This window comes from Aethalodelphis obliquidens, unplaced genomic scaffold (genome assembly GCF_003676395.1).
Source record: "Aethalodelphis obliquidens isolate GAN/ISIS:26980383/991018 unplaced genomic scaffold, ASM367639v1 scaffold53, whole genome shotgun sequence".
In the NCBI taxonomy this organism is placed as follows: Eukaryota; Metazoa; Chordata; class Mammalia; order Artiodactyla; family Delphinidae; genus Aethalodelphis; species Aethalodelphis obliquidens.
This window is the reverse complement of record NW_020837997.1, coordinates 7467622-7494485: the sequence shown is the minus strand read 5'-3', so window position 1 is coordinate 7494485 and position 26864 is coordinate 7467622. Positions and strand designations below refer to the sequence as shown.

The 26864-nt window shown below is 53.6% G+C and overlaps 1 protein-coding gene and 1 non-coding gene across 4 annotated transcripts in view; both read left to right on the top strand.

Moving 5' to 3' along the window:
• The window catches only part of PDE4A (phosphodiesterase 4A), a 37341-nt gene extending 14438 nt beyond the window's left edge, over positions 1–22903 (top strand). For 2 of the 3 annotated variants that reach the window (XM_027085194.1, XM_027085195.1), the window contains exons 2-15: positions 7115–7306; positions 8241–8277; positions 8398–8468; positions 9270–9319; positions 9498–9610; positions 13063–13156; positions 14675–14898; positions 15969–16067; positions 16164–16328; positions 16877–16976; positions 17089–17243; positions 17478–17600; positions 18065–18247; positions 20295–21239. In XM_027085194.1, the coding sequence (XP_026940995.1) occupies positions 7115–7306; positions 8241–8277; positions 8398–8468; positions 9270–9319; positions 9498–9610; positions 13063–13156; positions 14675–14898; positions 15969–16067; positions 16164–16328; positions 16877–16976; positions 17089–17243; positions 17478–17600; positions 18065–18247; positions 20295–20975 (2287 nt within the window). In that variant the 3' untranslated portion in view covers positions 20976–21239. Of the gene's footprint in view, positions 1–7114; positions 7307–8240; positions 8278–8397; positions 8469–9269; positions 9320–9497; positions 9611–13062; positions 13157–14674; positions 14899–15968; positions 16068–16163; positions 16329–16876; positions 16977–17088; positions 17244–17477; positions 17601–18064; positions 18248–20294 lie in introns of all 3 variants that reach the window. The other variant, XM_027085196.1, reaches the window with a different exon arrangement.
• Positions 22904–26079: 3176 nt separating this feature from the next.
• Positions 26080–26186, top strand: LOC113609020 (U6 spliceosomal RNA). Its single transcript, XR_003428482.1, has one exon. It is a non-coding gene; the product is annotated as a U6 spliceosomal RNA (small nuclear RNA).
• Positions 26187–26864: the final 678 nt, after the last annotated feature.

Below are 26864 nucleotides of genomic sequence, written 5' to 3'. Positions count from 1 at the left end.
TTTTTTTGCGGTACGCAGGCCTCTCACTGTTGTGGCCTCTCCCGTTGTGGAGCACAGGCTCCGGACGCGCAGGCTCAGCGGCCATGGCTCACAGGCCCAGCCGCTCCGCGGCATGTGGGATCTTCCCGGACCGGGGCACGAACCCGTGTCCCCTGCATCGGCAGGCGGACTCTCAACCACTGCGCCACCAGGGAAGCCCCGGGATTTCTTTTTATATAAGTTTATTTATATTTGGCTGCGTTGGGTCTTCGTTGCTGCACGCGGGCTTTCTCTAGTTGTGGTGATCGGGGGCTACTCTTCATTGCAGTGCGTGGGCTTCTCATTGTGGTGGCTTCTCTTATTGTGCAGCATGGGTTCTAGGTGCATAGGCTTCAGTAGTTATGGCATGCGGGCTCACTAGTTGTGGCTCGCAGGCTCTAGAGCGCAGGCTCAGTAGTTGTGGCACACGGGCTTAGTTGCTCTGTGGCATGTGGGATCTTCCCGGACCAGGGATCGAACCCGTGTCCCCTGCACTGGCAGGTGGATTCTTAACCACTGCGCCATCAGGGAAGTCCCTCTCATTGGGGTTTTGATTTGCATTTCCCTAATGACCAGTGGTGTTGAGCATCTTCTCATGTTTATTGTCCATCTGTATATCTTCTGTGAAGAAATGTTTATTTAAGTGCTTTTCCCACTTTTTTTTTTTTTTTTTGCCACGCACGTGGCTTGTGGGATCTTAGTTCCGCAACGAGGGATCAAACCCAGGCCCTCAGCAGTGAGAGCACGGAGTTCTAACCACTGGACCACCAGGGAATTCCCTCCCACTTTTAATCGGGTTGTTTGTTTTGTTGTTGTTGTTGTTGTTGAGTTTTAGGAGTTCTTTATATAGTCTAGAACATTAATCCCTTGTCAAATATGAGATTTGCAAAAACATTCTCCCGGGACTTCCCTGGTGGTCCAGTGGTTAAGACTGCACGCTTCCACTGCAGGGTGCGCAGGTTCAATCCCTGGTCGGGGAACTAAGATCCTGCCTGCCCCGTGGTGCGGGCAAAAACAAGCAAACAAACAAAAAAAACTATTAAAAAAAAATGTTCTCCTGGGGCTTCCCTGGTGGCGCAGTGGTTGAGAGTCCGCCTGCCGATGCAGGGGACACGGGTTCGTGCCCCGGTCCGGGAAGATCCCACATGCCGTGGAGCGGCTGGGCCCGTGAGCCATGGCCGCTGAGCCTGCGCGTCCGGAGCCTGTGCTCCGCAACGGGAGAGGCCACAACAGTGAGAGGCCCGCATACCGCAAAAAAAAAGAAAAGAAATGTTCTCCCATTCTGTGGATTACCTTTTCACTCCCTGAATAGTGTCTTTTTATTTTTTTTAATTTATTTTTATTTATTCTTTCTTCTTCTTTTTTTTTTTTTGCTGCGTTGGGTCTTCATTGCTGCGCGCCAGCTTTCTCTAGTTGCGGTGAGCAGGGGCTACTCTTCGTTGCGGCGCAAGGGCTTCTCATTGCGGTGGCTTCTCTTGTTGGGGAGCTCGGGCTCTAGGTGTGCGGGCTTCAGTAGTTGTGGCACGCGGGCTCAGTAGTTGTGGCGCACGGGCTTAATTGCTCCAAGGCATGTGGGATCTTCCCGGACCAGGGCTCAAACCCGTGTCCCCTGTATTGGCAGGGGGATTCTTAACCACTGCATCACCCGGGAAGTCCTGAACATTGTTGCAATTTTGATAGGGATGGCATTGAATCTGTAGATTGCTTTGAGTAGTATGGACATCTTGACATTATTAAGTCTTCCAGTCCATGAATATGGTATGTCTTTCCATTTATTTGTGTTTTTAATTTCTTTCAGCAACATTTTGTAGTTTTCAGTATACAGAGGTTTTGCCTCCTTGGTTAACTTTATTCCTAAGTATCTTAATCATTCTGATGCTATGGTAAGTGGAATTGTTTTCATAATATCCCTTTTAGTTTGTTCATTGTTAAGGGCATAGAAAAGCAACTGACTTTTGTGTGTTGATTTGATATCCTGCAACTTGGCTAAATTCATTTATTAGTTGTATGAGGGGTTTTTTTTTGTGTGTGTGTGGTATGTGGGCCTCTCACTGTTGTGGCCTCTCCCGTTGCGGAGCACAGACTCCAGACGCGCAGGCTCAACAGCCATGGCTCACGGGCCCAGCCGCTCTGCGGCATGTGGGATCTTCCCGGACCGGGGCACGAACCCGTGTCCCCTGCATCGGCAGGCGGACTCTCAACCACTGCGCCACCAGGGAAGCCCCAGTTGTATGAGTTTTGACACATGTAATCCCCACCACTGGCTTCTTTCTCTTAGCAAAATTCATTTGAGAGTCATCCAAGTTATTTTGTGTTTGAGTAGTTAAAAAGGAAACTGTTTCTTTCTACTTTTGCAGAAAACTTCTGACACAAAATGTGTTTGGTTTTTTTCCCCGCACCAACCCATTCTCCAATACTCTATGGACATTAACTGGGTGAACTACAGTTTAATTCAATTCTGACACTAACTGGAGTTCGTGCAGATCCCACAGGTTAAGGGCTTAGTCCCACAAGACCTCCCCCACTTCAGATGTCAGTCTCAAATCCAGGTTGTCACCTGTGCTTTTGGGCGACCAGCTATAAATCAGAGGTACCTACAACCCCCTCCTCTGGTTCGATAATTTGCTAGAACGGTTCACAGAACTCAGGAAACCAGTTTACTTACTAGATTGCTGGGGGGGGGGGGGTGGTTTTTTTAATTTTTAAAAATTTATTTTTTGTATTCCCCTCCTGGTTTATTTTATTTTATTTATTTATTTTTGCGGCACGCGGGCCTCTCACTGTTGTGGCCTCTCCCGTTGCGGAGCACAGCTCCGGATGCACAGGCTCAGCGGCCATGGCTCACGGGCCCAGCCACTCCGCAACATGTGGGATCTTCCTGGACCGGGGCACGAACCCGTTTCCCCTGCATCGGCAGGCGGACTCTCAACCACTGCGCCACCAGGGAAGCCCCTCCTGGTTTATTTTAAAAGATACAACTCAGGAACAGCCAGATGGAAGCGATACATAGAAAAAGGAATTGGGGGAGGAACTTGGAGCTTCCCCAGGTGTGCCACCTTCCCAGCACCTTGATATGTTCAGCAACCCAGCAGCTCTCCAAACCGTGTCATTCAGGGATTTTGATGGTGGCTTCATTATGTAGCCACGATTGACTAAACCATTGGCCATTCCACTGGTGATTAACTCAACCTCCAGTCCTGGTCCCTGAACTGGTCCAGCCTCTCTAATCAAATGGTTGGCTCTCCTGGCAACCAACCCCCATCCGGAGGCTGTCCAGGAGTCCCTAGCGGTCAGTCATCTCGTTAGCATACAAAAAGATACCTATTACTGTGGAGATTTCCAGGGTTTTAGGAACTGTGTACCAGGAAACCAAGGCTGAGGCCAAATATATATATTTATTCTTTCACAGTACTTATGGTCCCCGACTTATGACAGTTCGACTTATGATTTTTCAACTTCATAATGATGTGAAAGCAATACGCATGCAGTAGAAACCATACCTCAAATTTTGATATTTTCCTGGGTTAGTAACATGTGGTCTGATTCTCTCTTGTGATCCTGGGCAGCGGCAGCAAAAGCCGCAGCTCCCAGCCAGCCACGCGATCATGAGGGTAAACAATTGATACACTTACAACCGTTCTAGACCCGTGCAACCACTCTGTTTTTCAGCTTCAGTACAGTACTCCATAAATTACATGAGCTATTCGGCACTTTATTATAAAATACGCTTTGTGTTAGATTATTTTGCCCAACCGTAGGCTAATGTAAGTGCTCTGAGCACGTTTCAGGTAGGCTAGGCTACACTGTGATGTAGGTAGTTTAGATGTCTTAAATGTGTTTTCAGCTATGGATATTTTCAATTTATGGTGGGTTTATCAGGACATAACCCTGTCATAAGTCAAGGAAGAGCTGTAGTTCATGTTTGTGGTTTTGAAATTGCTGAATAGTATTCCATGGCATGGCTCTGCTACCGTTTATCCATTCACCAGTTGACGCACACGTGATTTGCTTGTGTCTAGTTTTTGGTGACTATGAACAGAACTGCTCTAAACATCAGTCAGCAGGTTTTTGAGTAGAAGTATGTTTTTATTTATCTTGGGTAAATATATAGGAGTGGATTTGTTGGCTTGTACAATAAGCGTGTGTTTAATTTCATAAGAAACTGACCAGCTGTCTTCCAGAGGGGCTGTACCACTTTGCATTCCCATCCGCAATGAATGGGAGTTCCAGTTGCTCTGAATCCTTATCATCACTTGATATCGTTGTCAGTTTTCATTTGTTTAGCATGCTAGTAGGTGTGAAGTGATAGTCCATGGTTTTAATTTGCATTTCCCTAAGGAGGAATGATGTTTCTTGTGCTGATTTGCCATCTGTATATCTTCTTTGGTGAACTGACCATACTTTTGCTCATTTTTTCACTGAGTTATTTGTCTTCTTCTTATTGAGTTTTCAGAGTTCATCATGTACACTGGCCACAAGTCCTTTGTCAGATATTTTCTCCCAGTCTATAGCTTGTCTTTTTATTCTCTTGACAGTGTCTTTTGCAGAGCAGTTTTCAATGTTTTTAAAACGTTTTTTGAAGTTTGTTTTTAAAAGAAGTTGGAATTTTTGACTATTTAAAATTTCTGGTTTCTTTACTAAAATTGGAACATCTGGTTGGTCAGGGTCCCCAGCTCCACTCTGCTTTTTATGTTGGCCGCCTGACCCCTGGAAACATTTGCTCTAAGGGGAGGAATGTGCTCTGATGGGGGTCCAGTCGGCAGAGGGCAGCAGTTAACATTTTGGTCTGAGGAATCACAAGACTTTGGTTTGAATTCTGACCCCACCATGACCTTGCTGTGTGACACAGAGCCAATCATTCTCCTCTCTGAACCTTAGTTTCTTCATCTGTAAAATGGAGGCAATGAAGTCCTTCCCCATTCCCTCACCCCAGGACTGGCCCGGAAGAAAGGCCCAATATATGGAAATTGATATCACTGTCCTGGCCTAGGAGATTTCAGATTTATTTCTTGGCAGAGGGAACATTCAAATAAAATCTTAGGCTGACATTCAGTAGTAGGACCAGAAAGGGAGGGAGGGTTCTCTTTCTTCCCCCTACCCCCTTGTACCCACCAGAGCATTGCCTGAAGTCGGCTGACCAGTCTGCTAACCCCCTGACTTTAAGAGTAACAGACCAGAGGAGGCAGTGACCTTCTTGAAGTCACACAGCATGTCACAGGCACACAGCTCCCCACTCTCATCCTCAAATCTTCATACTGATTGCCTTGCTGAGTTCACTACCCAGGTGGCATATATGAGGCTGATAGACTTGTAGTTGCCAGTGTTTTCTGAGCTCTTTGTTAAGCACCATTCTGAGCGTTTTGCCTGTGTTGACACTGGTCACCTGGATGGCCTGAGGCAGATGGTGGTTGTCCCAATTTTGTAGATGAGGAAACTGAAATTCCATCTTTCCCTCAAGTTACGTAGCCGGGAAGTGGCACAGCCAGCTTTTCCCTGACTCATCCTGAGGGTCTGTCTTGCCAGTGCCACCAGGCTGTGTCCTGTCTCTGTCATCTGTCTGTATTTCTGCTCAAGCCACACCAATTTCCTTGCTGGTCCTCCAACAAGAACCAAATCCTGCCAGTGGGCGTTTGCACTTGCTGTTTCCTCACCCTGGAGTACTTTCTCCTACCTCCTGACCTGTGGCCTACACCTTCTCATCTTTCAGGACCTGCTCCTGAAAGATATCCTGCAGATATCACTTCCTCAGAGAGGCCCGTCTCAACCATATCAGCTAAAATCACCTCTCCAGTCACCCACCTCACTTTTCTTTTTTCTGCGGTACGCGGGCGTCTCACTGCTGTGGCCTCTCCCGCTGCGGAGCACAGGCTCCGGACGCGCAGGCTCAGCGGCCATGGCTCATGGGCCCAGCCGCTCCGTGGCATGTGGGATCCTCCCGGACCGGGGCACGAACCTGTGTCCCCTGCATTGGCAGGCGGACTCTCAACCACTGCGCCACCAGGGAAGCCCTACCCACATCATTTTAATTCTCTGCATGGCAGTCCGTATATTCATTCATTCACTCATACATTGATTCATGCGATTGACATCTCTTGGGCATCCGCTGCGTGTCAGGCCATGTTCTTGGCCTAAAGTATACAGTAGTGAACAAAGCAGACAAAAGTCCTTGCCCTGCAGAGCTTAGTTCTAGAAGGGAAGGCAAACAGTGAAGAGTAAAATATAGAATGTGTCAGGTAAGTAGTATTTATTTTAAGGAAGGGAAATGTGAACTATAAGGGCAGGGGTTGACATTTTAGATGGGTTGGTCAGGAGAGGCCTTCCTGAGGAGGCAACATTTGAGAAGGAGCCTGAAGGAAGTGAAGGAGGCGCCAATGGAGATCTGGGCAAAGGGATGTTCAAAGGCCCTGAGGCAGGAATGTATCTGGAATGTTAAGGAACAGTTAGGTGGCCATTATGGCTGGAGCAGAGTACGTGAGGGGTAGACTGGGAGGTCGTGGGGAGCGTCTGTGGGCACAGCAAGGACTTTGGCTTTTGCTTTGAGTGAGCTGGGAGCCATAGAAGGTTCTGAGAAGAGGAGTGATGTGACCTGACTCAGGTGTTCACAGGCTCCCTCTGGCCGCTGTAGGAGAGCAGACTGGGGGGCAAAGACGGGAGCTGGGGACCAGGGCAGAGGCGAATGTACTGGTCCAGGCAAGTGTTAAGGTGGGGCTGGCCGAGGAAGGGGTGCAAAGTGGACAGATTCTGAACAAATTTGGTTGATTTGAGGTGCAAAGGAAAAAACAGAGCCAAGGAAGACCCCACGACTTTTGGGGTGTGCGTTGCTGCTAGGTTAACCTTTTGATAGTCTAGCCCTCCCCGTGTCATCTCTGTGAGGGCAGATCATGGTCTGTCTTGGTCCCTGCTGTGTCTCCAGCTCCTGCAACAGGACCTGGCCCACAAAGGCGCTCAGTCACTGATCTCTGTCATTTCCTGTCTCCCATCTCTTTTGGGGTACCTGTCTCTCTGCCAGGAATCTCCCTGGTCCCCGTATTCCTCTTGACCCCCCCCCAATGCCATCTCAGCCCCCCTGACCCCTCTTCCTGCCCGCCCCTTGCAGCTTGGAGGCGGAGAATGGGCCGACGCCATCGCCAGGCCGCAGCCCCCTGGACTCGCAGGCGAGCCCGGGACTCGTGCTACACGCTGGGGCGGCCACCAGCCAGCGCCGAGAATCCTTTCTTTACCGCTCAGACAGCGACTATGACATGTCACCCAAGACCATGTCCCGGAACTCGTCGGTCACCAGCGAGGCGTGAGCACCCCCGATCCCTACCCGCCAGCTCTTCCAGGCCTGGCCCCAGCACAAGCTGCCCTTCCCAGCAAGGAGGGGGACACTGCCCAAGTCCCCATCCACCTGCACACCCGTCCTCCCTAGTGAAAAGTAAACAGCACCCTTATCCCCTGTCGAGGGCTCAGTCCCTCTGTAGCATGTCCACCCAGTGGCGTATGAGCGCCCACCCTATCTCTGCCCCCTGCCCAGCCACGCTGAACCCCTCCCTCAGGCCCAGCCCAGACTCAAGTCCATATAGTCCCCGCCTACCCAACCTGCCCAAGCCCACTCCTACCCCTTGGTTTTTGGGGACCTGGCCCACCTCATCCCGTCTCTCCAGCAAGAAGGGAGCCAGCCCCTCCTGGCCACCACTTGCTTCCAGTGTGTCCACCTTGGCTGACCCCCTCTTCCTCCCCCACTCCGGGCTTCCCAAAGCCAGCCCCCCTTATCATGACCACCTGTGGAGGTGTGAGCACTCCTGATCTCTTCAGCCCCCTTCCCTCTCATCCAGTCCTCCAGCCCTGCCCCTACCCATCGAGGCATCCATCTCACCTCCCCGCGGCTCCTTCCGGCGCTCCGCCCCCTCCCCGCCGCTGGTCTCCCCAAGCCCAGCCCCTATGGTGTGTTCATCGCCCTCCTTTTGTCTCTGCGCCCACCTCCCCCCCGCCCCACCCACACCCCTGAGCCCTTCTCCCTGCCCGGCCCCCCGCAGCATGGCCACCCTTGTGAGGTGTAAGTGTCCTCCCCCCACCGACCCACAGAGCCCCCTTCCTGCCCACCAGCCTCCCTGGGCCCAGCCCCCCCCCAGAGTGACCGCCCCCCCAAGAGACTTGCTTCCCTGCATCCCAGCCCCTCTCCACCCCGGGCCCTTGGGGGTCCCACTGTGAGGACCCCTGACCTGCCTCTGTCCTTGTAGGCATGCAGAGGACCTCATCGTGACACCGTTCGCCCAGGTAAGACCCCTCCCCTAAGGAGGGAGGGGCTCTAACCTTACACCACACTTGGGGACAGGGGCCCAGCCCCCGCTGCCCCTCTGGGTGGACCACTTTCCTCACTGTGGCTCCCCAACTCAGGTGCTGGCCAGTCTCCGGAGCGTTCGCAGCAACTTCTCCCTCCTGACCAATGTGCCCATTCCCAGCAACAAGTAAGTGGAGGTTGGGCCCCAATGCCCCATGAACATGAGGCTCAGCACACCTGGGTTCAACTCTCCGTGCTGCTGTGTGACCTCAGGCAGGCACTTGACCTCTCTGAGCCTCTGTTCAAGTGACAGCTCCCTCTGAGCCAGTAAATCATTGTGATTTGAATGCCTAAGACGCAGAAACTTTTATAAATAAAGACGGAGGGGTCTGGACAGAGTTCTTAGGTGGCCAGCCACCCCAGCCTCTGGGCCACTCCTAGCCCTGATGCCAACTTGCTGGGCAAATAGCATCCTCTGGTGCCTCTGTTTCCCCTCCATAATATGGGAATTTCATAGTGTCTCCATTAGAGAGCTGCTGTGAGGAGTTCAGAAGGTGATATATAGAAAGCGCTTGAATATTGCTCAGCACATAGTAAGTGCTCACTAAATAGAAGTAGTTGTTATTATTTGGGGGCAGAGGTGTGGCTGAGAGCTGCTGGTCCCTCTGGGAGTGGGCGGCAGAGCCATCCTCATGTTCAAGGAGCTGGGGGGAGGGATGGTCAGGGAAGCAGGGACTTTGGAGACACAGGACCTGACCCTACCAGCCGTGTAGTCTTGAGGAAGTCAGTTCACCTCCTGGAGCGTCAGTTTCCTCATCTGTAAAATGGGTTCTTGTGGGGCTCTGTGAGAGGCTGCGGGCAGAGTACATGGCAGCATGCCTGGGACACAGAGAAGGCTCAGAAAAAGGAAAATCAGCATTCTTCATGGACAAGGGGAAGCAGAGATGGGGGAGAACCAGGCTGTTGTTGGAGCCCCATTTCTTTGCAGGCGGTCCCCGCTGGGTGGCCCAACCCCCATCTGCAAGGCCACGCTATCAGGTAACTAAGCCCCGGGGGATGGGAAAGACCCCTCTTGCTGCCCCAGTGGGGGGTCCCTCACCCGGGGAGGCTGTCTCATCCCCCTCTCCCTGCACCCTCCTCACGTGGTGGGCCCCCATCACCTCTGGGGTCTGCATGTAGACCCTCTCAGCCACTGCCCTGGCTGCTCCTTCTCCAGAAGAGACGTGTCAGCAGTTGGCCCGGGAGACGCTGGAGGAGCTCGACTGGTGTCTGGAGCAGCTGGAGACCATGCAGACCTACCGCTCTGTTAGCGAGATGGCATCCCACAAGGTGTGCAAGGCCTGTGGGGTGGGGCCGACTGCTGGGGTGGGGTTAACTGTGGGGCGTGGCTGGTGGGCGGGGTCAGCCTGTGGCTAGAGCCTATGGGGTGGGGTCAATCCCTGGGCGGACTTTGTAGCGCCTATAGCTTCTGACTTCTCCCAGGGCTGGGGGGCCCTGGGGTGTATGTGTGTGCGTGTTTGTGTGTGTGTGTGTCCGTAGGTGACCATCTCTCCCGGGGGGTGGGTTGTATGTTTCTATGGTTTGTGAATGTGTATCTGTGGCTATGGGTCTATGTGGCTGTTGATTTGTTTGGCTACGTATTTGCAGCGTGGGAAGGTGTGTTCCAATAGGATCCGGCAGGAGTGGCATGCACGTGTGTATCTATGGAGCGTGTATGGGTGTGCACAGCTGATTACGTGGGGCTGTAAGTGTGGGGGGCTGTGGCAGAGGGGTGTGTATGTCTAGAGGTGTGATTGGTCCAGATGTGAATCTGAGTGTATATCTCCATGTGTTTGTAACTGTGTGTGTGTGTGTGTGTGCGCGCGTGTGTGTGTGTGTGCACGCTTGCAGGGCTGTGGGAGAGGGTGCAAGGCTTCCATGCATAGCTGTGCAGACTGTGCACTGCACAACTCCAGGGGACACCATTCAGAAAGCAGGCAATGTGAATGACACTTCCTGGAGTTGTGCAGCATGGGAGCAGCCCTTGTGGGAGGATGCCTATCAGGAAATGAATGTGCAGGTAGAGGTGTCTGTGTTGGGGGGTGCATACACCCATGGGTGGAGGTTTGTCTGGGAACATGTGAGTCTGAGGGCGCTTGTGTCCCTGAGGGTGTGTTGAGCATCCGAGAATGTGACTGTCTCTGAATGTAGGTCTGTGGGTGTATTTCTACGATGGGGTGTGTGCGTGTGTATCTGTGGGTGTGAGTGTGAGTATCCCCTTATGGATTTGTCAGGGCACATATGTGTCTAAGGACACATGGGTATTTGTGTTTGTTTACAAGTGTGTCTGTGGGTGTGTTGAGTGTGTCTGTAAGTGTGTCCAGTATCTGGGTGTTTATCCCTTAGTGTGTGTCTCCACATCTGAGTGTGAGTCTGCGTTCTTGGAAGGGGTGTGTCTGAAGGCATTTGTATTTCTGTGAGGTCAACTATATACCTATAAATGTGTTGAACAACAGAGTTGTGACTCTGTGTGTGTGTGTGTGTGTGTGGTCAGCAAAGGACGGAGAGCATTTGGGTGTTGGAGTGTATTCAAGTGCATGAGTGTGTCAGGTGTCTGGCTGTATTGGTGTGGAAGGTGTGTCTGAGTGTGGGTGTGTCTGTGTGTGGAGCATGTGGGTGTGTGTCTGTCTCTGGGTGTGTCCATGGAGGGGGCACATCCTCTCCAGGGTGTGCGTGCCTCCCTGCCTCTCCCCAGCAGCCCCAGCTGGGTCCTGCCTGAGGCCCGTGGGCTCCAATGCCCCTTTAACGCCCCCCCCACCTCCAGCACCACCTGACATCAAGTGCAGCCTGCCAGTGCTGCAGTGAGCACGCACACGCACACACAGGCGAACACACGGAGCCCAGAGCCTCCGAAGCCTCCTCCTGGGACCCTTACCCTGCCACCCCCCCATGGGCAGGGGTCCCTGGCCGCCTCCAGCCGCTGCCGCGCGAGTGCCCATCGGGGCCAGGGGCTGGCGGACCATGTAACCGGGTCTGCTGCCGGGAGCGCGGAGGGGAAGGGAGCCCCCAGCCCTGCTGGGCCGGCCCGGGCCCCTCCGCGGCTCCCCCTTCCACTGCCCACCTGCCCAGCACCCTGCCCCCCCGCCCCCCGCACAGTAGCTGCTAATCCCGGGACTCCCCAAGCCCAGCCTCTGTGTGCGGCAGCCCTGAGCAGGGCTAAGACTCCAAGATGCCCTTGGTGGATTTCTTCTGCGAGACCTGCTCCAAGCCATGGCTGGTGGGCTGGTGGGACCAGGTAGGGGAACTCGGGGTGGAGGATGGGCAGGAGCCCCGGCTCTGGTCCTCCCACCTCAGACCCTCCAGCCCCCGGTCTAGGCTTGTGTGTGCGGCTGTGCACGTGTGCGGCCTGGACGTGAAGCCTTGTGACTGGGTCTCTCTGTGTGTGGCCCAGGGCTGGGCGTGGATGGCGGGTGGCTGGGGGTGTGAGTCTTTCTCTGGGTGTGACTGCCAGTGCACACACGTGTGTGTCTGCAGTGGTGGGGGGCTGCCTGACTATATGCTTGTTTGCCTGGGTCAGGGACCAGGGGGTGGCCCTGGCTGAAGTCACGTGGCTCTGATTGTGGTGTTGTGTTTGGGGCCATGTTTATGAGCCCAGAGCGGCGTGATTTTCTGGGGCATGTGACCCCGAGTGTCAGTGACTGCCTTATTGTGTATGCTCCTTGGTTTGTGTGTCTGGGGCTGTGTAGAACTGTGTAATATGGGAGTCTGTGTGCGGTTGTGTGACTTTGTGGGTCCATCGTGTGTGTGTGTGTGTGTGTGTGTGTGTGTGTGTGTGTGTGACTCTATGTGTGCCCAGGCCTCTGGCAGCAGTGGGAGGAGGGAGCGCTCGTCCTGATGTGGGCCATGCGGGCTCACCCTTCCTGCTGAATGTCCCTCTTGCCTCTCTGGACAGAGTCTGCTCCTGCTTTGGGGGTGCTTTGGTGGAGCTTGGGGGCGGGGAGCCGATGCCCTTTCTCCTCACGCACAATGTCACAGCAGATGCTTGTGTGAAGTGCTATGGGGGGACCAGCCTGGTTCTGGGTATACTCCGTCCACCTGTGCATCTGTCCACCACTCTGAGGTTGGGGGAGAGGGGGCTATGATGGGAACCCCCTCCCCTGGGTGACTGAACTAGGGTTTCCTCAGCTCACTATTCTCCCTGCCCCGGTCAAACCTCTCCACCCAGAACTTCAGGACTACATTCCCTCCTCCCAAACCAGGCTGGGGGCTGGGGGCCGGGACCCTAGGGAGTGGGGTCCCTGTCTGGGAAGACCTGGGCCAGGGGTAGCTCTGGGAAGGCAGGGGTTAAAGGGCCCGCCGGCTGCCCCCCCTTCCCCCAGCTCAGCAGCTGGTTGGAGGGGGAGTTGCTAAGGAGACTCCCATCACCATGGTGACGGGATTCTCCTGACACCCCATTGGCTTCCTGTTAGGTAGGAGCCCCTCCCTTCCACAGGTGCCCCTCTGGCTCCTCCTTGGAGGGGAGAAGGAGGGAGTATGGTGAGAGGAGCCCCGCCTCCTCAGACAGGGAGGGGTATGCTGAGTCCTGACTCCCCAAGCCTGGGTACCCCCATGCAGAGCTGGGAGGAGAGGAAGGACTGACCCCTCCCCTCTAGCAGCCTGCTGAGGACTCTGTTGGCTGAGCAGAGAAGTGAGAGGGACTCACGGGTTCTTCAGAAGTTTCTTGAGAGGGCCTGGCCTCACCCCCCCACACCCACACCTGCCATGACCCCATCATTCCTTCCTTCTTGCCTCCTTCACCTTAGTTCAAGAGGATGCTAAACCGTGAACTCACACACCTGTCAGAGATGAGCAGGTCAGGAAACCAGGTCTCTGAGTACATCTCCACCACATTCCTAGGTGAGTGAAGGGTGGCACTTGTGTGTGGGTGGGTGTGGGGGGGGAGGCATTGCATAACTGGACTGCAGGGGGCCACCGCAGACCCTGGGTCCTGTTGCCCACATTTGCCCAGGGAACCCTGACTCAACTCCCCAAAGGTCAAAGTCACCATGCTCAAGAGCTACTATATCGCGATGCCCCCAAATTTAGTGGGACCCCAACTTCTTTAGAACACCCACATTTAAAAATCTCTCCAAGCTGCAAAGCTCCTCCAAACTTAGGGGAACCCCATTGGAACTCTTAAACTCAAGACCCCAAGAAACTCCCAAACTCAAATAGAATTCCTAAACTTTAAAATGCCTCCAGGCTGAAAAGTCTCCCAAAATTCACTAGAATCTCCAAACTTGGATTTCAGCCCCCCCCAAATTCAGAAGACCCCTCAAACTCAAGAGAGGTGCCTGAACTCACTAGGGTTCTCAAACTTAAGGGAAACCCTGCCCTTAAGAGCCCGTAAAAGACCCCTAAACCTTTCCACCAAGCTGAAGAGTCTCCCAAATTCAGTAGACCCCCCCCAAACTTTAGATACCCAAGTTTAATAGGATTCTCCCACTGAAGAACCTGTAAGTGATTCCCCAAACTTAGGAGAATTTCCTAACTCAGTGGAACCCTGAAGACAGTAGAATACCCCAAATTCATTGGAACCCTCAAGCTCATGGGGATCTCCAACTCATCCTAATCTCATCCTGAACCCAAGAGACCTAGCTGAGGATATCCCCCACAAACTCAGGATAATTTCACCCTCAGAATTTATTACCAAAGGTCCCCGAATTCAGGGCACCCCCCACCAAGCTGGAAAGAAGGTTTCAGAGTTTCAAACACTCCCGTCAGTGGGGGTGTGGTGTGCCTGAGATCCAGCCAATAAGAGCACGGCATGCAAATGAGCCTTCTTAGGCCCTGTCATTGACTGGCAGTCCCCAGGTCACAATGGGTGGCCCTGGCTGGGCTCTGGAAACCCTAAAGAGCTCAGGAAAGGGGCTTCTGGGGCTGATCCCCAGAAAGCCTGGTGTCCAGGGGGTGGGGGTGGGGGTCCATGGAGCCAGAGACCACCCTTCCCTCCCGCCTCCCAGCGCTGTCCGCCTCCACCCGCCCTCTGGGTCACCATGGGGGTGTCTTCCCTGCCTGCTGGAGAAGGTTCCCTGCCTATCCCAGGCAGGCCGTGGCTCTCTCTAGCATCCCCACCCTGCTTCCTGACTTCCCACACCACCCCCATGCCAAACTTGGTGATTGGACGGGGGCTACCCCATAGCTCCAGGCTGGCCCCAGGGTCCCCACTCCAGCCCACCACCTCCCAGAAGAGTTCCTACCTCCTCTCTGGTTTCCAGTCCATAAGTAACCAACAGCATGACACCCAGAATAGGTCTGCCCTCCTGAGTGAGACTTCCCAGGGCTTGAGGGGTTGATGGCGGGGGGGCGGTCTGAGAGCCAGATGAGGGAGCCTCTGTGAGGTTCTCATGCTGGCTTCTCCTCTATCTCCTGCAGACAAGCAGAATGAAGTGGAGATCCCATCACCCGCAATGAAGGATCGAGAAAAACAGCAAGTCCCACGGCAGAGACCTTCCCAGCAGCCTCCGCCCCCTGGGCCACAGTTCCAGCCCATGTCTCAGATCACCGGGGTGAAGAAGGTGGTGCATAGCAGCAGCCTGAACGATTCCAGCATCCCCCGCTTTGGCGTGAACACGGATCAAGAGGAACTCCTGGCCCAAGTGGGTGGGGCCTCGGTGGGGTGGGGGCTGGGCTGGAGAGGGGCAGGGTTCTCCTGGGGCCCAAAGAAGGACTGGGCTTTGGATCAGCCTGAGATGAGGATTCGGGTGTACCTGCTTTATGAGACTCTCAGGAGAGAGGGAGTGGTCTCAGCTGGTGTCCACAGGGGGCTCTGGAATATGAACAACAGCACTGAGTGGAGCCCACCTTGAGGCAAGTGTGCTGACATTTTATACCCTTGTGTCAGTCATTGGCTGGGGGCTGTCCCCAGGGTGGATGGCATCACCCCCTCCACATAGCTCCTGTGAGGGAAGAGCTGATTTTTGACAAGGGGCAGCTGTGAGTCTTTGTAAGCAACAGCCCCAGCAGCTGGGTGATGGGTGCATTGAGACCAGTGAAGGGAATCTGGGCAGAACCCAAACAGCATCCACTACAGACCAGACCTGGATTCGCCTCCTGGCTTTTCCATGAAATCTTAAGCCAAGGGGCTCCCACAATGATTTGCACAGTGGACTTGATGAAAGCTCAGTGGCTCCCTCAGCTGACATTTATTGTAACCCTCTGCGTGCCAGTACTGGCCAGGGTTCTATTCAGTCATTCAGTGTTTATTGAGCACCTACTATGTGCTGGTGCTGTTCTGAATTCTGGGGAGACATGGAACATTAGCCCATGTTCCTTTCCTCTCAGCGCTCAAGAGCAGTTTAACTGAGGCTGAGCTGTGCTTTGGGGTCAGCCACGCTGGGTTCACATCCTAGCTTTGCCACTTGTGAGATGCAAGGTCTCGGGTAAGTCACGTCGCTGCTCTGAGTTTTGGTTCCGTCACCTGCCATGTGAAATCAAGCGCTTAGTGCAGTGCTTGGTGGATAATACACACTCAGTAGACTCTGGGGTTGCTTTGTTATTTTCTGGCCCAGTAGGACCTGGGCAGTAAATTGTATACTGCTGAGCATGCCACCTACTGGGTGAGCGATAATGGTGCCACTATTCAGACCAGGGTTCTGAACTCCTAGAAAAGAGTCTAGAGGGCCCTGGGCCTTGGGGGCTCCTGACCTCTGGCCTCCATCTCCACCAGGAATTGGAAAATCTGAACAAGTGGGGCCTGAACATCTTTTGCGTGTCGGATTATGCAGGGGGCCGTTCCCTCAGCTGCATCATGTACACGATATTCCAGGTAGGGCGGGCTGAGTGGGGCTGGATGCAAGGGAGGGGGCGGGGCGGGGAGCAGAGGGCCGGTGTGGGGGTCACCGCCCCCTACTCTTGCCCTCAGGAGCGGGACCTGCTGAAGAAGTTCCGCATCCCGGTGGACACGATGGTTACATACATGCTGACCCTGGAGGACCACTACCACCCCGATGTGGCCTACCACAACAGCCTGCACGCGGCTGACGTGCTGCAGTCCACCCACGTGCTGCTGGCCACACCTGCACTGGATGTGAGCATCGCCTGGCCCCCATGTCTCCCCAGCTGCCCCTCACACTATCCATCTCCAATCTTCTGTTTATCTCTCTGACCCTGAGTCTCTGACGTCCATCTCTCTCTGACCCCGTTCCTCTCTCTCCTGACTCCCCATCTTTTTTTTTTTATAAATTTATATATTTATATTTGGCTGCGTTGGGTCTTCGTTGCTGCGTGCGGGCTTTCTCTAGTTGCAGCGAGCGGGGGCTACCCTTCGTTGCGGTGCGCAGGCTTCTCATTGCGGTGGCTTCTCTTGTTGTGGAGCACGAGCTCTAGGCGTGCGGGCTTCAGTAGTTGTGGCTTGCGGGCTCTAGAGAGCAGGCTCAGTAGTTGTGGCGCAAGGACTTAGTGGCATGTGGGATCTTCCCGGACCAGGGATCAAACCCGTGTCCCCTGCATTGGCAGGCGGATTCTTAACCACTGTGCCACCAGGGAAGCCCTCCCCATCTTTTTTGACTCCCCATCTCTCTCTTACCCTGTCTCTCTGACTCCCCATCTTTCAAACCCATCTCCCTCTGCCCCCAGGCCGTATTCACGGACCTGGAGATTCTCGCCGCCCTCTTCGCAGCTTCCATCCATGATGTGGACCACCCTGGGGTCTCCAACCAGTTCCTCATCAACACCAGTAAGTGGCCCGCCACGGGGGCGAGGCCTGCTGGGCTGGAGGCGGGGCCTGCGGGGGGCGCCCTGGGTGGGTCCTCCCCTCTCCTGACTGCCCGACCCTGCCTGGGCTACAGATTCTGAACTGGCGCTCATGTACAATGACGAGTCGGTGCTGGAGAATCACCACCTGGCCGTGGGCTTCAAGCTGCTGCAGGAAGACAACTGCGACATTTTCCAGAACCTCAGCAAGCGCCAGCGGCAAAGCCTGCGCAAGATGGTCATCGACATGGTGGGCGGGGCGAGGGGCGGGGACAGAGCGGGAAAGGTCACCTTTGGAGCAAGGGGGCATTGGGGAGGGCCAGGTCTGAGTCCGGGACAGAAAGGCCCCTAGTGGGGGAGGCGTCCTTTGGGAGTTGGGTCGTGGCGGCTGATTGTGCGGAGTGAAAACTTCAGAGGCCCTGCCCAGGTCAGTACAGCGGGCAGCCAGGCTTCGATGGCCCCTGTGACAACTTCTTGCCCACAGGTGCTGGCCACGGACATGTCCAAGCACATGACCCTCCTGGCTGACCTGAAGACCATGGTGGAGACCAAGAAAGTGACCAGCTCGGGAGTCCTCTTGCTGGATAACTATGCCGACCGCATCCAGGTGCCCCCCTCCCCACACCGTATAGGGAGATTGGACCCTCCCCTCCCCCGTTAGGTCTGGGTTGCTGCCTCTCCCTCTGCTCCAGCTCCCAGGTTGCCCATCTTCCTGTCTCTTTTTCTCTATTCCATCTAACCCTTTCCAACTCCCACCTCTCCATCCCATCTCCCCCCATCTCCTCCAGTTCGCTCTTCCCTTTCCTCATCAACCCGTTTCCATGTCCCCCACACCCCTGTCTCCCCACCGCCTCTTTTCCCTTCCCTCCCTCTGCCCTTTGCTCATCAACCTCGTCTCATCTCTCCCCTTCTCTTCCCCACTCATCGACCCTCTTCCCTCACCTCTTCTACCTTTCTCCATCTCCCCGCTACCCATTCTCCCCTACTGTCCTTCCAAAGGGGAAGTAAGGAAGCCTGAGGCCTCAGACTAGGACGGGGACACGGCCTCTGAAGGTCCCCCACCCCATGCAGGTCCTACGGAACATGGTGCACTGTGCAGATCTCAGCAACCCCACCAAGCCGCTGGAGCTGTACCGCCAGTGGACCGACCGCATCATGGCCGAGTTCTTCCAGCAGGGTGACCGTGAACGCGAGCGTGGCATGGAGATCAGCCCCATGTGCGACAAGCACACGGCCTCGGTGGAGAAGTCTCAGGTACAGTCTCGGCACCACTGGAAGAGAGCAGGGCGGGCCTCCTCACCCCACACCGGCCTGGAGCTCCAAAGGCCCAAGAGGTCCTAACCTGCCCGTACACAGTGTCAAGTTTGTCTTTGTCTGTTTTTTCCTTCTCTATCCTGATGGGAAATAGGCAACACTTTCTCCTCCACAAAACAATTGAACTGAGCCTCTGGACTCATAAGTTGTAGTTTTGCACCCAGACAGTTGTAACTCATTTGTAGCAACTGCTGTAACATCAGTAATAACACTTATCCGGCCCTTAATTACAGACTTCATGTCCTTTCAGCCTCTCGGTTTCCCTATAACCTGGCCGCTCACTTTGTGCCTGAGTTTTGGTGGAGTTTGTTGTTGCTGTGTGGCCACGCCACGTGGCATGCGGGATCTTAGTTCCCTGACCAGGGATTGAACCCGTGCCCCACTGCAGTGGAAGTGTGGAGTCTTAACCACTGAACCACCAGGGAAGTCCCTTGGTGGATTTTGAAGTGAAGTTAAATGACTCGTCTCCATCACGTGCCTTTTTAATTTAACGAGAGGGACAGAAACACAGTCTCGTAAAAGACAACACTGAAGTGTGAATATGAGACTTTCTCACTCTCCCTGCTTCCAGCCTCCTCCCTGGTGAGGCCTCTTCCCGGTTCGGTGTGTATGCCCTTCCCATCCAGGGTTATGCAGCCTCAACACTGTTGGCATTTGGCGCTGGATCATTCTTTGTGGTGGGACCGTCCTGTGCACTGTAGGGTGTTGAGCAGCGTCCCTGGCCTCCACCCACTAGATGCCGGGAATGCCCTCCCTTTCCTGCGGTAACAACCAAAAATGTCTCCAAACACTTCCAAATGTTCCCAGGGCATGCACACAGCCCCAAACCCCTGATGAAACCCAGTTTTGCTTGTTTTATTATGTATTTATGTTCACAAGCAACTTAATAGCAATAGTTTGTGGGTTTAGCTCTTTTAAAAAATATAAACTGTATCAATATATACCTTTTTGCGGGGGGGGAGGCACTGCATGGCTTGCAGGATCTTAGTTCCCCGACCAGGGATTGAACCTGCGCCCTTGGCAGTGAAAGTGCAGAGTCCTAACCACTGGACCGCCAGGGAATCTCAATGTATACCTATTTTTATACAGCTTGCCTTTTCTTTCCAAAAATGACTTGGAGATCTGTGCACATTATTACACATAGATTAAGCTTATCCTTTTTCACTACTGTATAGTATTCCCACAGAGACAGATGAATAATGGTTTGTGTAGTGAGTGCTCTGTGGGTGGACATACAAGTGTTTAGTAGTTAGGGATTCACAGTGACTCAAACAGGATAAAGCTTTATTGGTTTGTTTTTCTCTTATGTAAGGAAAGTCTGGAGAAAGGGAATTTGGCTCTCTCTGGCTCCACATAGTTGGCAGGCACCCCAGAACTTTCAGTGTTTCTCTTCTGTCATGCGAAGCTTGGGGCTTCTCTCCTCAGAGATGTCTCTTGTGGTCACAGATGCTCTTGAAGCTCCAACCATTCCTCCCTGGAATGTCGGGGAACTAAGATCCCACATGCTGCATGGTGTGGCCAAAAAAAATAATAATAACTTAAAACAAATAAACTAATGCCCAACCCGTGTATATATGGAGATGTTTCCAGTTTTTGTTTGCATCTCATACGTGGTTTTTTTCTTTTTTTCTTACTTGTGCAAGAGTTTTTCCAGGGTGGCTCTGGAGAAGCAAGATTGCTGGGTCCAAGGGTATCAACATCTTTTATTTTTTGCCACGCCACGCAGCATGCGGGATCTTTGGGACTTCCCTGGCGGCCCAGTGGTTGGGTCTTCACCTTCCAATGCGGGGGTTGGTGTGGGTTCGATCCCTCGTCGGGGAGCTAGGATCCCACATGCCTCGTGGCCAAGGAACTAGGACATAGAACAGGGCAATATTGTAACAAATTCAACAAAGACTTAAAAAAAATTTTGTATTAGATCCCGCAGCATGGCGGTGCAATCTGCACCAGCAGATTCCTGGTTTATTCGTCCTTCTCCCTCCCTCAGGTGGGTTTCATCGACTACATTGTGCACCCGCTGTGGGAGACGTGGGCCGACTTGGTTCACCCAGATGCCCAAGAGATCCTGGACACTTTGGAGGACAACCGGGACTGGTACTACAGCGCCATTCGGCAGAGCCCATCGCCACCACCCGAGGAGGAGCCCGGGGGACCAGGCCACCCCCCTCCACCGGATAAGTTCCAGTTTGAGCTGACGCTGGAGGAGGAAGAAGAGGAGGAGGTGTCCACTGCCCCAGGTGCAACTGAAGTGCAGGAATTGTCCACCGCCCAGGACGTGTTCCCAGCTGAGGAACCGTTGGAGGTCGATGGCCAGGACCAGTCTACGGAGGTGGAGGTAGAGGAAATGTACTTGACACAGCAAGCAGACTCAGCAGATAGTGTGGCTGAGGGTCAGGACGCGTCCACGCCCCCAGGTGCATCTGTAGGCTGCAGCAGCCCCCCTGCCCTGTCTCCCGAGAGCCTCCCTCTGCCTGTCTTGAGGACCCCGCCCCCTCCAGAGGAGGACCCGGGCCTTCTGGGCCTCCCCTCCACGGCGGCCGAGGTGGGGGCCCAAAAAGAGGATCAGGCTGCCAAAAGGGCGTGCTGCGCCTGCACAGGAACATCGGGCGAGGATCCATCCACACTCCCAGCTCCTGGAGGGTGGGGGGCAGCTGGAGGCCCTACCTGAGCCTCAGCCTCTACACCCCGTCGGCCTCCCTGCCTCCCGCCACCACCATCACCCCCCCACCTCCTCCACTGCCTCAAAGACTCTTGGGCCTCCTGAGAAAAAAGAAAACAGAAAAGTGGGGTTTTTTCTCTTTTCTTTTTTTCCCCTTTCCCCCCACCCCCTCCCACTGGGCCTCTTTTTGGAGGTGGGGGCTGGGGAACAAGGGGCTGAGGTCCCCGAAGGGATTTTATTTTTGGAATTTTAATTGTTACATTTTTAGAAAAAAAAAACAAAAAAAAACACAAAAAAGCCCAGGATGAAACACAGCAACTGTAGATGCTCCTGTACCCAGCTCCCCTCGGCCAGCTCCACCCCCCTCCTCTGACCCCCCCCCCCTTCCCCCCCCCCCCCCCCCCACCCCCCGCCCCAGGTTCCAGGCTCAGTCTTCCGGCCTCTTCGGGCTCTTCACCTGGTGTGGGGTCTCCCTCCAGACTTTTCTTCTGAATTGGGGAGGGTCTCTAGAACCCAGCCAGGGATAGCCATTCTGGGTGGGGCCTCTGGGGGCGGGGAGGGGGCGCCCCATGAGCTCTCTGCCCTCCCCCCAAGAAGTCTTCAGCCTCATTTTGCACAAACCTGGCAATACTGACTTGGGGGACGGGCAGGGGGGAGATGGGTGGATCTTAGGAGGCAGGGGTAGGATGTTGGAGGGACATTCACACCACCCACCTGGGGTCTGAGGTTTGAGGAGGGTGTGATCCACCTCCCCCCTCCACCGGCCACCCCTTTCCCCTTCCAGTCTGGTTTCCGTTTGAATTTTCTCCGTTTGCGGGGGCGGGGGATGGCTTGGAGCCGCACCCCTCCTTCCAGCTGCTTCTTCTCTTGTTTCTGCCTTAATGATTCCCACGGCCATAGGAGGGGGGGTTGCAGTGGCTCCCACCTGCACCTTGGGTGGAGTAGGGCCAGGCCTGGAGCCCCCCTCGTGGGCACAGCCCCCTCCCCAGCATCCTCCTGCCCCCCCTCCCCGACTCTTTGCCCTAGGAGGAAGCAATAACGGTGTACACCCACGTCCCCTTTCTGGGCAGCCCTTCCCACCCTGGCAACCAAGGTCGTCTCTCCTTTGCCCGCACCTTGCCAAGCCTACCCCTAGCTCTTCCCCCAAGCAATACGACAGACAGATGCAAGGCCATTTTTCTCCAAGCCATGGGGGGCTGTTTGGAAAGAAAGACCCCCTCTTCCCCTTCCGCTCTGCCCCTCAGCCTGGCTCTGCAGCTGGGCAGGACCGTCATCTCTCTCCCCTCCAGTTCGGAGCACACGGTACTGTAGCCCCCAGCTCCCCCCAGCCTTCCATCTGTCTGTCCTTCCCTGTGGGGAGTACCACCCGCTCCCACCCCCATGATGCTGTACAGGGTTCATTTTTGTAGCGAAAGTAGTTTCAGTCCCAGCCGGCCACCGGAGTGGGCCTTTTTTTTTTTTTTTTTTTTGGTTTTCTTTTTTTTTTTCCTTTCTTTTCTTTCTTTCTTTTTTTTGTACATACTGTAAGGTTGGTTTGTAAATTATTCTACAGAGGCAAAAAGGGAAAATAAACTTGCCCTTCCCCCGCTGACTCAGGGGAAGGAGGGTTTGGGGGTCTCCCGATGGGAGTCTCCATTCCTGCTGTATTATACAAACTGTACCATAGACCCCGGAAGTGTGGACTCAGCGCTGTTGTTGAACGGCGAGTCATGTCATCAGAGGGGGTGAGGGAGGACTGCGCAGACCCTGCCCCTCCCCCGGCCCCAGGGCCAGGAGTGATTGGCAACGGGGGACAGGGACCCCGGGGGGCGGGGGAGGGGAGTCAGTACCCCCTTGAGCTGCTCGAGTGTTGTCCACTTTGATGATCAGTCAGTCGGTCTGCTGATCGATACTCAATCCTTCGATCTTGTCTCCAATTAAACCGAGGCTTTCACCGATCTTCCTGGCTGATGTGGCTTCCTTTCCCATCCTGTTTCTCAAGGTGTGTGTCTCTCTCGCTATCTGTCTGGGGAGGGGTGGGGAAAGTGAGCGGGCTCTGTCCCTGCCCCTTCCCAAGCAGATAGAACTTGAAGGGGGTGCAGATAGTTTGGTGGGAGGCAGCCCCCTGGCCTGGGCCAGGTCCAGGCACAGGGGCTGCAGGTTGTAAAGTGGAGGTTCAGACCACGCAGTTTTTGGAGGCCAGCAGACGCAGGTAAGCCTTGTTTCTCTCACGTGGAGCACATCTGACGCAACTCGGGTTCTCCTGGTACCACGAAGTCATTCCTGGAAACCTGACTGACCCCCGCCTCCAACATCTGGTTGCCAGGTCATGATAAAAGCACTTGGATCAGGGGCTTCCCTGGTGGCGCAGTGGTTGAGAGTCCGCCTGCCAATGCAGGGGACACGGGTTCGTGCCCCGGTCCAGGAAGATCCCACATGCCGCGGAGCGGCTGGGCCCGTGAGCCATGGCCACTGAGCCTGCGCGTCCGGAGCCTGTGCTCCGCAACGGGAGAGGCCACAGCAGTGAGAGGCCCGCGTACAAAAAAAAAAAAAAAGCACTTGGATAAGTTCCATGAATTCTGGCCATGATAGTGTTGCAGCCCTCACGCTGCATTAAAACAAAACCAAAACAAACAAACAAACTTGACTATCCTAAAGCCCAGAACCTTACGATGTATCTCAGGCAAGATGAATCCTCCAAGCTCACACAGGACCAGCTTCGGATTTTAGCTCTGTTTTTCCGACGAGTTCATACAGGATCGGGGAGCTAGGGAGTCTCAGGTATTTTAACCAATCCACATATTTGAATACTGTTAACTCCACCCCTGGGAGCCCATTTTTCCAACCTTTATCAGCCTAATTAATTTTTTTTTTTTAAAGCCTCTGATTATCTTTATTTTATTTTATTTTATTGCGGTATGCGGGCCTCTCACTGTTGTGGCCTCTCCCGTTGCGGAGCACAGGCTCCGGACGCGCAGGCTCAGCGGCCATGGCTCACGGGCCCAGCCGCTCCGCGGCATGTGGGATCCTTCCGGACCGGGGCACGAACCCGTGTTCCCTGCGTCCTCAGGCGGACTCTCAACCACTGCGCCACCAGGGAAGCCCTATCAGCCTAATTAACAAGCCCTGATTTCACCAATAAAACGTTTCTGCCATTCATTATGCTAATGAGCAAAACTTCCCTTGTGAATAAAGATAAAGATGGAGGAAGTGTTTGCGATGCAGGCTTTCAGACTAGAATACGGGCTGCCTCTGGTGTGTAATAAACAGAGATACACACGTACACACACAGTCCTTAAGTGGTTAAGCACAGTGGGACCAGTATATATTCACAGCATGTGTCTTCTGAAACAAAACGATGGCAGCTTGGGACTTCCCTGGTGGTCCAGTGGTGAAGAATCTGCCTTCCAATGCAGGGGATGCGGGTTCGATCCCTGGTCAGGGAATTAAGATCCCACATGCCGCGAGGCAACTAAGCCCACGTGCTTTAGGGCCCGAGAGCCACAACTAGAGAGCCCGCGTGCCGCAACAAAGAACCTGCACACCACAACTAAGACCCGACGGAGCCAAATAAAAAAAAAAAAAAAAAAGGATGGCAGCTTCCCTGGATCTGAGGATAGGCCGACCCACCTACTCTGCTATTTGTCTCTAGTGGCCAAGGACTGGTTTGGATCCCAGTTCTAGCTGTGTGACCTTGGGCGTGAGCTCTCTGACCTGCCATTGTTTCATTTATAAAATGGGGTTAACAGAAGTTCCAGACTAGAGAGGGGTGTCCAGTGAAACTTTCTATGATGCTGAGAATGTTCTATGTCTGCGCTATCCAGTAAGGTAGCCACTAGCCATACGTGGCTGTCAAGCACCTGAAATGTGGCTAGTGCAGCTGAACTAGAGTTTTAATTTTCCTTTACATTAAGTAGCCGCGTTTAGCCAATGGCTGCTCTATCTGACCGCGCAGTACTGGCACTTAAGCGAGAGAGTTAATGTAGAGGGTTTAATATATACAAAGGTTCTCCTGCTTGACTTTGGCTTAAAGATTCATAGTAGATATCCTGGACCAGAGGAGCAGGGGCCAGCCTGGACCCAGGGGGGCGGAGCAAAGCTGAAAAACTAGGTAGAAGTTTCCAGGGAATCTGAATTTTGCGCAAGAACAAAGAGGAGACACAGTTGTTTTCCCGAGGGTGTTTCAAAGGGAAGCAGAGTCGGGGAAAGGGTGTTGGGCTGGGGGTCAGGAGGCGACAGTATCAATCCCAGCCTGCAGGGGGTTAGGTGGGCGGCTCTGGGTGAGCCTTCTCGCTCTGGGCCTCAGTTTTCCCAAGTGTAAAAGGGTAGGAGTGATGTCCCACATGCCTCCTGAGTTGGGACTTGGTGACAGTCTGAGAATGTGGGTCAAAGGATAGAGGTGGCATGTGACCGTCAGCTGGCTCTTTAAAATTCTCCTGTTGGGGAGTTCATCTTTCCTCGGGGAAAGGTGGCCAAGGGCAGAGAAGCCCTGTAATCTGAACAGGACAGGGGGCCCTGGGAAGGGGTGGAGTCAGTTCATTCTTTGAAGTTGACGTCAGCCACTTGCAAGCTGCAGGGGTCTGGGGCAAACGGTTCCACCTCGCCCAGGCTTCAGAGGGCTCTGCCATATGCTAAACTCATTACTCAGATTATTTTATCAACTTTCCAGCTGTTCTTGAGATAGGTACTATCATTTTGCAGATGAGGAAACTGAGGCTGAGAAGTGATCTCACAGTGTTGAGAAAATTCAGGGAAATAAGGCAGGGATCTCACTTCACCCAATGCCTGTTTGACAATGATAGCTGCCTGGTACTTTTATATTATTATCGCTATTTTAGTTCACATGCACAAAATTATGAGATGTGGGTAATATTTCTCCCTCTTTCTCAGCATCAAAATATATGGAAGTAAAATGAAAAGAAGACAGTTTTCTTTTTTCACCTATTGGCAAATAATGAAAAGATGGACCATCCAGGGGTGGGCAAAGCACTTTCATAGTTCGTTAGTGCTGGTAGAAATTAGCACATACAGCTCTCCAGGAGTCGTCTGACAATATTTATCAAAAACATAACTGTGCATGCATTTTGACGCAGACGTTGCACTTTTAAAAATATTTATCCTAAAGAACCAGTTGGTGCTCACTTCGCCAGCACATATACTAAAATTGGAACCATACAGAGAAGATTAGCATGGCCCCTGCACAAGGATGACACGCAAATTCGTGAAGCGTTCCATATTTTTGCAAATCAAAACTACAGTGAGGTATCACCTCACACCAGTCAGAATGGCCATTATCAAAAAATCTACGAACAACATATGCTGGAAAGGGTGTGGAGAAAAGGGAACCCTTTTACACTGTTGGTGAGAATGTAAATTGATACAGCCACTATGGAGAACAGTACGGAGGTTCCTTAAAAAACTAAAAATAGAACTACCATATGACCCAGCAATCCCACTACTGGGCATATACCCTGAGAAAACCATAATTCAAAAGGACACATGTACCACAGTGTTCATTGCAGCACGATTTACAATAGCCAGGACATGGAAACAACCTAAATGTCCAGCGGGGCTTCCCTGGTGGCGCAGTGGTTAAGAATCCTCCTGCCAATGCAGGGGACACGGGTTCGAGCCCTGGCCCAGGAAGATCCCACATGACGCAGAGCAATGAAGCCCATGCACCACAACTACTGAGCCTGCGCTCTAGAGCCCGTGCACCACACCTACTGAAGCCCGCGGGCCTAGAACCCGTGCTCTGCAACAAGAGAAGCCACGACAATGAGAAGACCGCGCACCGCAACGAACAGTAGCCCCTGCCCAGAGCAACTAGAGAAAGCCCGCGCACAGCAACGAAGACCCAACACAGCCAAAAATAAAAACAAATGAATAAATTTATTTTAAAAATGTCCAGGGACTTCC